This window comes from Ascidiella aspersa, chromosome 3, assembly GCF_963924565.1.
Source record: "Ascidiella aspersa chromosome 3, kaAscAspe10.2, whole genome shotgun sequence".
NCBI lineage: Eukaryota > Metazoa > Chordata > Ascidiacea > Phlebobranchia > Ascidiidae > Ascidiella > Ascidiella aspersa.
Genome location: NC_139449.1, coordinates 23,212,292 through 23,222,740, shown reverse-complemented (window position 1 = coordinate 23,222,740; position 10,449 = coordinate 23,212,292). Strand labels below are relative to the sequence as shown.

Sequence of the window (10,449 nt, the reverse complement as noted above, 5' to 3'; positions counted from 1 at the left end):
AACGTTTCGATAAGAGCTCGTATCATCTTTAGTCAATATGACATTAATAACTCTACTTCTCTAAGCAAATTTTCATTCTACTCTTAACAATTTACCCTCCAACTCTTCTTCAACCTCGTCTTTACCTCTTCATCCAACTCTTCGCCTGACTTATCTTTCAACCTTTCTTCCTATTCTTTATCCAACTCTTTTTACATTTAGGTGAAAATGTATAGGCTACATGATGACATTTTTTCAGATATGTGCACATATTTTTTTAAAACTCCAAGTCCACTGTGGATATTGGCGACGCGTTGTAAAGCATACATCGTGTTTATCTTGTTAAATTTTAAAGTTATGACCTCGGTGGGCGGTATTAGTCATAATTTTAATTTTGGATTTTTCGCTTATATTTTTTTTCGTCTTGGGGCATTAAATTCATAGTTTAACAAATGGCTAAAGTTATAAAAGCAAACATCTGGCCTTTGCGAAGTTAACCAGGTACTTTTCGTTTACCCATAATTATAATAGCAAATTTTCTAAACAGTGACACTTAAAGTAGGTACAGTTATCCAATATCAGAAGATAAGATCGGAACTATCTCGTTTAAGTTTTATAGGTTCCCAAAAACAGTGACACCCCTATAGCCAGGGTTGCCATTTCGTGCCTACATTAGGCCTAAGTATAAATAAGCCCATTATAGGGTAACCTTAAAAATTTTGGCAGTTCAGAATATTGAAGCCCAACAATTTCGGTAGAAGAATGTGTAAAAGCTTGCATTCAAGAAATGATTTTTCCCATTTTTGCTTGGTTTTTAGTAATCAATTTAGTCCCAAAGTGGCGTGCATGGCTACTATGGCAGATTGGGCTGTGTGAATTCACTCAACAAAACGCAATTTCTGTCGGAATAGACTATAAATGCAGTTATTTCGAGAAAAATGCGAATTTCTTTTGTGTGCGTCACGTAGCCTATCCTCTAAAATTATTTTTTCCAATTTTAAACACATAAATACAATTTTGTGACGTCGTTTATAAAAAGTGTCATAACTTCCAGTTGTTTGCTCTTGCAATTTGATGAAACTCCAGCGAGGATAAACAAAAACTTTTGAAGGCATCTACGTAGCGTTACAAACAGTATGGGTATTATATGCCTCACGTGATGATAAAACCAACACCAGTTAAACCCAGCATTCCGAAATGTACCAACAAAACACTGTTCGTTACGGTAACCTGGTAAAACAGCATTTGCCGTTGTACTTTATAAACACGTGTTTGTGTTGCGCTTGCCCTTATCATACTATATCACAGTGGTTCTCAACCTTTTATGGTTCGTGGCCCACTTTGAAAGGCTCTCGACCCTCGTGGCCCCTTGCTTATAAAAATACCATGCATTGTGTTTAACGTATTTTACTTGTTTTAGTTCTTCATGTTAATGACAAATACAGTTAATAATCAACGAACAAATGCAATTACTTTTTAAAATTGTACAAATAAGTCATTTTAATTTAAATTAACTTAGTTGGTCATGACAAAGCTTGTTCTTTGACGCCTCCAAGGTATTTTTTATATTCGGCTTTGTTTTGTACTGAGCCGAGCGAGATGGTTTCTCGATTTTCGTTTTATTAATGCGTTACTATTAGCCTACTTGACAAATAAGCTGAATCGCTGAATTTTGGCCAAAAAATTATCTTGAATATTTGAATAACCGTGTAGCGTACTTAATGGGTTTAACGATGAAATGTTTCTTTTGCAACTAAACGCCCTTAAAGAAAATTGCGAAACTGTTTCACCTAGCATTGTACACTAGTTGCTCGCCTAACAGCATTTGTCGGACACTTAATGATTTGGCAAGGGTATTGGCAAGTAATTTGGCCGCCCGAAAAAACGCTGACGCCGCACTGCACGGCTACGTATGAGGCAGAACAGTAATTGTGCTGCCACAGCGACAGGCCTTAAATCAAACTTGCCACTCGCGAACGACCAATTAGGCATAAATTTACGCGTTAAAACGAATAAAAATGATCCAACATTGCACTTTAAACATCCCTACTGACGAGTCAAAGCACGTGTCAGAAAACTGGGTTACAAAACGTTACAAGGCAGGTTTACAGTCATAAAAAAAAACACAAAATTAAGTTAACTTGTAAATTTTGAAAATAGCTACACTTTGGTTTTCACAATATCTAGCTAGAGATTTACGCCCGTGGCCCCCTAGGGGGGCCGAGGGCCACGGTTGAGAAACCCTGCTATATCAGTTCTACAGCCGCTACAATACGACAATTTATTATCAAAAAAATGTTCCAGCACACAAGCATATAAAAAAGTATAACGAACCAAGAAAGAAGTAAAAAAAAGCTTCACTTTATAACTCCGGAAACGTTCTCTAACGTGGAGATGGCAAACGGTGGCAGTTGATTATAAGATAACGTTGCACAAAGAAAAGTACAAACTAATCAGAGCACATCACAAGCTATCTTAACCGTTTATTCGAAAAGTTGAATTAGCAAAGTGTTCGAACTTCGATCCCCTCCACAGATTAGGTGCAATTATACTACGACAGTTTCACACGAAATATATATATATACGAATCCTGTGCTTGGATTTTGGTTTGATTTGTTCGCGCTTTAAGTTACCAAGAAATTGGAGCATTAAATAATGCGAAAAGTTGATATTGGTAAGCTCAGTCAAGTAGCTGTGGCAGTCATGCAGAACGGAATGGTGATCACACTCCGAGGTTTGGGTGGTTAAAGTTGATGCCGAATCGACAAACCAGAGTCCACTTGCTTTTGCGAAACTTTTAAATTGCTAATTAAATCGACGGGTTATTGCAAGGATTTCTGATACTTTGTTTTTTGCAATGATATGTATTAGGTAAAAATCATTACGAACCCACACGTAATTAAAAAATACACACAGTAGAGCCAGACATGCAATCCCTAGTTTCTTGCTAAAACTAATTATTTAAATATATTAGGATTCCAACAACATCTCAAATAGTTTTGTTCTGTAGTTGATTTATTATAACCAAGTTAATTTTCCAGATTGCAATGATTCCTAAAGTGCCTAATCGTTATTCAATTCGGGAATCCTATACCATAAAAAAAGGGACACTATCAAGGGTTTCAGAGGTGCAGCCAATAAAATTAAAAGTGTAGAGGGCCAAAACTGGAAAACAATATAAAAAAACAAACGTGACATTGTCTTTGATTTAATGCCTTATAAATAAAAAAAAACAAAATTCAAATCACTTTCGCATATAAGGGTCAGGACAACGACTTACTAGCGCTGATGAAATAGGATCATTCTTACATATCCTTGGCGATATGTTTAAACGAATCCAAGCGGGCGCGAAGTGTAATGTTTCTGAGCCATGGGCAGGTCATCAGTGGGCTGCCGTCAGTTGGTATGGCGCTCGGTCTCTCTCTTAAGTGACACGATAACTCCTTTGAACGGATTACCGAAAAGCAACTTCTCTCAGGTTCAACACATGGACGTCAGGAGAAGTTGGCGTGAACGTAGTTACGCATCGTCCGAAGGCACTCTGGCGAGGAAAGACATCGGCGCAAGGCGCGTCGTTCGCTCTCGTTGGCGCACACGAGCTGCGATGCGTGACGTGAACGTACCAGCTGCTTCGTGACGGTCAAAGACTGCGCGCGAAACGCAAGGAGCTGGTTAGGCGGTGGTTCGCAGAGTCAAGGGCTTGGAAAATGGGCACAATGCTTTGTGACTTTGACCGAATTGTATTAAAAAATCGGATCGCTTTGCAACAAAACATCATCACACAAATAGAGCAAATTGGCAGGTCAATTCTAGACAACTGATTGGGACTCGGTCAAAATGAAGAACATAATAATTGATTAAGATCGAAAAAAAATTTTTAAACGTTTAAAAGCAAACCAATTGCCAAAAAACGTACTATGATAATTCACAAAATAAATCTATTTGCGATGAACCAACGGTGTTAGGTTGTAAAGCGTCTTCACCTTTATGCTTTTGACATGCACCATTTAACGGAATTTAGACGGGGTAGCGTGTCTTAAAATTCTTGACTAACGTGATATAACAAGAGGAAACACGCGGCACGTTTTCAAAAATTTTACGTTATGAGCAGTGTTTTCTCTAATATTTTGTACATTAAGCAAATGTTCGTTCAAGCGAATACGTAAATTTCTCAGTCAAGCTAGCAAAAGTCCAGAACGAAAGGCAAAATTGTGAATTAACATAATTTACCGATCAAACTACGTACCGGCAAACATTTAATTAACACAGCTTCTACTTGTTTACGTCCTTTTATAGTTGGGTAAACTATGCACGGATCTGTAATGCAACTTGATAATGAATTGCAAAGCCAAAAAGGTTAGTAGATCGACATCATCTTAATAATTAAGACGTTTCGAAGACGTTTTTTTGAAACGTCTTAATAATCGAGATAACGTCGATCTACTTGACCTTTTTGGCTTTGCAATTCATTATAATACTTTATAATGTTTAGGAATTTGTCAGGGGGTTATATCTGAATTCGCGATCCGACCTCCTGGAACGTGAGTGTTTATCAACTGGTGGGAACTTAATGGTTTTATTAGGACTTACCACGAGCGGTGAGGAGCAGACCTGGCGCACTCGGGGAATCACGTTGCGCATGAAGGAGTCGTGCGGAAAAATCTCGGACGCGATGCCATGCTGGAGCGATTCGGCGGCGGTCAGCACGCGGTCGCCGTACAGCAGAGAGTTGGCCTGTAAGAAAACGTAAACATTGACAGCCAACAGAACAGCGAGAAATCAGACTAGTTATTTTTTTGCAGGAAAGTAATATCCAGATCAGCATAAAATAAAAATCGTCCGAATAAGACCTAAATCTGTCGGAAAAAGACTTAAATTTATCAAAATAAGGCCTAAATTCATCGGAATACGACCTAATCCGGCTCGCCAATGTAATTCATCCGGCCCGCCGCCTATTTGACAAATTAGACACTATAGTTCATTTTACATCCTTTTTGACTATTTTAGCTACGCAATGGAGAAAATGTTTCGATTCGCGCGAATGACTTTTTATACATCCGGTTGTTTACGTTGTGATTAGGGATGTTCAAAGTAAAATATCGAATCCAATTCTGCCGTTTATTTCGGGTAATTGGAACCGATATAATTTAATGTTTTACTGCTGATTGTTGCGCCTAATTGTGAGAACGCGTGTGGTAAGTTGGCCTGTCGCTGCGGCAACCAATTTATAGTGCTTGCTTTAAATGTTACCTGGGAGAGCAGTGTCAGCGTTTTTTTCGGGCGACCAATTACTTCGCATCTCGCGATAACGTGCGTCTAATAATTAAGTGTCAATCAAGCGTTATTGGGCGAGCGACTAACGTGTAATGTCAGGTGCGGAGTTCGCAATTTCCCTAAATGCGTTAAGTTGCAATAGTAACATTACATTGTAAAACGTGCTGGCCGTTCACAAAATGCGCTATAGGGCTACTTAAGGTCAACTTTAGGCCAATATTCAGAGAGGTTATGCAGTTATGCACAGCGTAATTGTCAAGTATTCATTATGTCAATAGTAACTTTATATTCTTTGCAGTACAGTATTTGACTGCATAACAGATCATGTCAGTCAAAAAAGAAGCACTAAGACCCAACAATGTTTTAAAAAACATGACTGAATTGCTAAAGAGTTCTGTGTGCAGTGTTGCATTGTACTCACTATTGGCATAAATATAAGTTTTGGCAACAACCTGGACAGTTGACATATTACAGTTTACAGAACTGCTTCAAACGACAGTTGTTAAGAATGTTAAACATATGGGAGATTATTTTATTATAATGTACACATGTTAGCAAATTGTTTGGGCGATTTATTGCTGTGATTGTGGGCCCCATAGGATAGATTAAGATTAATCCCTTCCCCAAACAAAATCGAGGTTAAATAATTTAATAAAAATATACTAGGATTCGCTATTCTGTATTCGTTATTCTAGATTCGAAACCTATTATTCTAGAATACCTTGGTATTTTACTTTGAACATCCCTAGTTGTGATGCTGTCTTTTATACTGTAGATCAGCGCTTTTTTACCGTTGCGGCGTGGAAGGCTGACATTTTATCATTTTGGCAATATCATAAACACTTGCAAGGAATTTAAAGGAAATGCCGCTATTATATACCAAAAAAAATTGCGCTCGCTTCGCTCGCCAGATGCAACCGGATTTAAAAAGGTTAACAAACACTAAACTACATTCAAAACATTAAAGTTAGTGCGATTCTTCAGAGTAGTTTCATTAAACTTTTTATTAGTTGTATGGATGACGACGTGTGGACTCGAAATTGAAACCAAACAAATGCTTTTTTTCGCGCTTTGCTCCAATAACTGCCTCCCTAAATGTAATCAATCACGTCTTTAGGTGCGAAAAAATCCGAGGCCCGCTTGATTGAGACATGTTCTAACATTTTAATAACACAATTCCTAGTAAACATTTTGTGCGGCCCGCAGAAACCTCGAAATAAGTTCTAAATTCATCGAAATAAGGCCTAAATGGCCAAAATAACACCCGAACCTGTGGGTTGAGGGTATGGGGCGATCTGGGGCCATCGGCCGTTTTGGTGACTACGTTTGGACGCCCTAGTCTGACCGGCGGCGTCAGGGCGCCGCTGTTTTGGCACCGGATTTTAGGTCCTGTTTGGGCATTTTGGTGGGTAATGGTTAGAAAATGGGTTAGAGTTGAAATTATTAGGGGAGTTAGTGATGTACTTAGGGGTGGGGTTTTGGGTTAGTTCAAGTGTTGTTTAGGCCTGATTCTGACCTTTTAGGTCTTATTCCGACGGATTTAGGACTTATTCCGATTTAGAGGTGGTAATACCATTCGGTATTTCTACTATTTTGGCCTTATTATGAATTGTGTTTTATTCTGACGTTGGTGTTGTTCTTATCTCGGTCTTACGGCTGAGTCCAAAAATATGAGTAAAAAAATACACAATATTGTAGAAGTTCCTCACGACCTACTAATCCTAAACATCATTGCCAAAACTTTTAAACACCATGTATATACTGGTCGACCGTTTAGTTTGCAAAACCATTCGACCTGAGGTCAAGCAGTGAAACAGTTTGTTTGCGCAAGTTCCAGTCAGACACACAGCCATATATGGTTACCAAGGAGTGCTGGAGAAGTGTTGGAATCAGGTAGGAGGAGCAGGCCAGCGGGGAGAGTCCCATCTGCGGGTAGGAGAACTGGATGGCGGCTCTTTCGTCGAGGAGCACCATGTCGCAGAGGAGAAGTAGGGATGCGGCGAGTCCGGAGGCCAATCCCTGAACGGCGGCGACGATCGGCTTCGTGAAGTTGATTAGACAATCCACGAGCTTCCTAAAATAGCGAGAACCGATCGCGTTACAACGGCAAAGCGAGTGTTTGGCAACAAAACAGGTTACACATAAATTTTACCTAAGGAAGTTTTATGGTGTCCGCTGAAATTAGTTTATCAACTGCTAAATTTTATTATAATTGATTTTTTCATAATTGGAAGTATCAGGAGCATCAGTTTGTGTGTGTTTTAAACATTTTTTTTATATTTTATTGATTATTTCAAAGCAAAGAAAAAAACCTTAGACAATGACGGCCGTTAACACTTATTTTAATAAACATGCATTGGCGGTGGTGCGGGTGGAGGAATAATGGTTGATATGCTAAATGCAGATTAGAATTTTTTATGACTGATGCAAAAATAAATCAGTGTAAAAGATGTGTAAAAATTTGAATGGTGATGTCACATAAAGATAAAATAAGAATTAATGATACATTAATTAACGGTTAAGCGGGCATGTGTTATGCGAATTGCGAGTGGAATTAAGGCAATACTGTAGCACAGGTTAAGCGGTAGTTATATAAAGCTGTGTTTAAACGAATAAGATTGTGTGAGTGTTGAACTATTATTGAGCAAATGGAGAGAAAATACATTGATAAATGACCAGAGACAAAAAATCTGTATTTCGTTAATAGGCCAAAATCCCAAAAAGATTAAATCATAAACCACATACAGTAGGCCCAGGGTCCCAGGTCAACGAACTTGGTACCACCCTACATGACCGTAGTACTGCATGCGCGCCGTTTCGACGATCAGCCGCTAAGCTGAGTCACGTGGCTCATTGAAAAACCCAATATTTATACCCAATAAACGCATTTTGTTCGCGTTTCGCGCGATTAGATTATATTTCAGTTCTATATTTTTGCACGAGATTATTAGAGAATAACAAGTATATGTTTTAAAATAATTGTTCTATGACATCACGTTATGACGACAAATTGATAACTTCAGTCACTAAACCTTCGCTTATTGCAAACGGAACCGGCCTCATCCCAAGTCCAATTTGCCAACGCACACGTAACGGAAGCACACCTGCTTTAAACTAAAAATCTTGAGGACGCAAGATTTGACATTTGATTTAAGGAAAAAATTGACGTCAGTACAACACTTTTTACGACCGCTAAAACTCGTCGAGATCTCCAAGCATGTCGCGCCTCCTGGTTTTAAAAACTCTATCTTAAACTCAGCCCAGTGAAAATACAAATTAAAACAATAAACGCGACCGATATAAAACAATAGAAAAGCTAACGATTTTATCAAGAGCTTACCGTATAGAATCGACAGCAGCAAGCAAGCGTTCTTTGTCGCACTGCGCAGCGTAGAAAGTGAAATATCGCAGGTCAAAGCCGCCAGAAAAGACTGCGCCTACCGAAGAGAGAAGTATGGCTTTGCAATTCCTCTCCTCCTGGGCTCGCTCCAAAGCAAGCGTCATCTCATTTAAAACCTTGACGAAATGACGCGCTCGGTAAAATGTTAACGAAATGCTGCGCATCTGCTATAATTTGCAACCAAAAAACAATTTATTCAAAAACAATAAATTTAAAAATAAGACATTGCGTTCATGGCATGACGTGTTGTAGTACACGGCTAAATTTCAAATATTGAACAACCAATGAAAAAATAAGGCATTTTCATAACCATATACAAAAATGTATCGCCTTGCTGGCAATAAACCATAGTTGCTTTCTACTTAACCAACGTACTGTAGGTGTAAAGCAGTTGAACCAGCTTGGGGACGAGCTTTGAAATCGATCCGCGCTGCCTGACGTTTTCTCGTCATCATCTAAATCTAACGGGTTAAAACGAAAGCGACGCTCCTTTTTAGGGCAGAGAGTAATGTGGACGTAACCTGAAAAAGGCATGGCTGGGTTAAGGATAAGTTGACAATCTGTAAAAGGGATGCCGAGTTGGGTAGATCACTTAGCAAAGCCAAAATAAAAAAACATAATATATCAACTTATGTCTTACATAAAACTTACCATCAAATAGCTTTACACTTAAATCGCTATACTTTGATACAAAAATAGATCTTGCCAAAGTGTTCGACTGACTCTTGGTTTTTCTCTCTTTGAAAGCTTTACTTTTTCCTAAGAAAACACACTTTGTTACAATATGTTTGCAACAAAATTATGTGTATATATTTCAATCTAATTATAATAAAACTTACTATGCCGTAAAATGTATACTAAGCATATAAATACCTGATAATAATTTTCTTTTTAACACAAACTCATGTGAAATTTACCTTTTAATTTATTATTTTTTGATTTGGTTGTAATATTCCTGCTGTTAAATACTAAACCATTGGTTTTCCCTTGCAGTTTGTTAATGCTATGTTTCTTGTCTGTTTTTTGGTTAAATTGGGAAGGTTTAATGAACACTGTTCCAGCATTTCGTCTGCAGGTGGTCACAACATTATCTGATGTAATTTCAGATCTTTTGTGATAGTTAAATTTTTTTGCTCTTTTTTCCATGATATTTTTATTTTCTTTCTTCTTTATTTTATTATTTAGTAGGTTTTTACTCCTGCTAGTTGTGTCTTTTTTTAGTGATTGGGCACTGGAAGAACCAGATGAATCTTCAGCTGATAGTGAAAGATCGAACCGACATTTGCGTCTTCTTTTGGCTGACAATAAAACTTTTGCCTCTGCAAACTTAAAAATGTTCATTTTGTGTACGTCTTGATTGTCATTACGTAGGGAAACAAGTCTTCGTAAATTGACAACCGGAATTTTTTCCTTTGAAGGCTTTCGCTTACGCACATTATTGCATGTTATGGATACTCCGTTTGATTTATCTTCTTTACAGTCCGTTAATAAAGTTTTCTCTTGAGACATTTTGTATTTAATATTACATTCTTACAGTTGTTCTATTTTCAGACTAAAATATTTATAAATCAACCAACAAATTTTAGTATACTATATATCAGTGGTCTTTTGACGGTCTAGGACCGGTGCCGGTCTGCGTCAACGTTTCTGCCGGTCCGCCAAGTATATCACAAATTCACAATTTTATATCTCAATTGCAAAATGCAAGATGTTGAAGGTTTGTTCACCAAATTAAAAACTGCGTTCTACTTTCGACTTATCGTTCATCACAATGCTGCAAGACGCAAGTGTTGTGC

The 10,449-nt window shown here is 38.0% G+C and overlaps 1 protein-coding gene across 1 annotated transcript; it reads right to left on the bottom strand.

Moving 5' to 3' along the window:
• Positions 1–2,252: 2,252 nt before the first annotated feature.
• LOC146160942 (testis-specific chromodomain protein Y 1-like) lies at positions 2,253–10,194 on the bottom strand. Its single transcript, XM_083384739.1, has 7 exons — positions 9,571–10,194; positions 9,305–9,412; positions 9,029–9,174; positions 8,594–8,769; positions 7,117–7,327; positions 4,570–4,713; positions 2,253–3,626 (listed from the first exon to the last, which is right to left on the bottom strand). The coding sequence occupies exons 1-7, from the start codon at positions 10,160–10,162 to the stop codon at positions 3,474–3,476; spliced, it is 1,530 nt and encodes a 509-aa protein (XP_083240865.1). The 5' UTR covers positions 10,163–10,194; the 3' UTR covers positions 2,253–3,473.
• Between the last annotated feature and the right edge of the window lie 255 nt (positions 10,195–10,449).

Bases quoted from the DNA above. Each gene is read 5' to 3' on its own strand.
- LOC146160942 (XM_083384739.1), bottom strand. From the start codon at position 10,162: ATGTCTCAAGAGAAAACTTTATTAACGGACTGTAAAGAAGATAAATCA. The intron at 7,328-8,593 runs GTAAGCTCTTGA...TCGCTATTTTAG, and splicing joins GCTGCTGTCGATTCTATACG to GAAGCTCGTGGATTGTCTAA. The intron at 3,627-4,569 runs GTAAGTCCTAAT...TTTCGCGCGCAG, and splicing joins TCTGCTCCTCACCGCTCGTG to TCTTTGACCGTCACGAAGCA.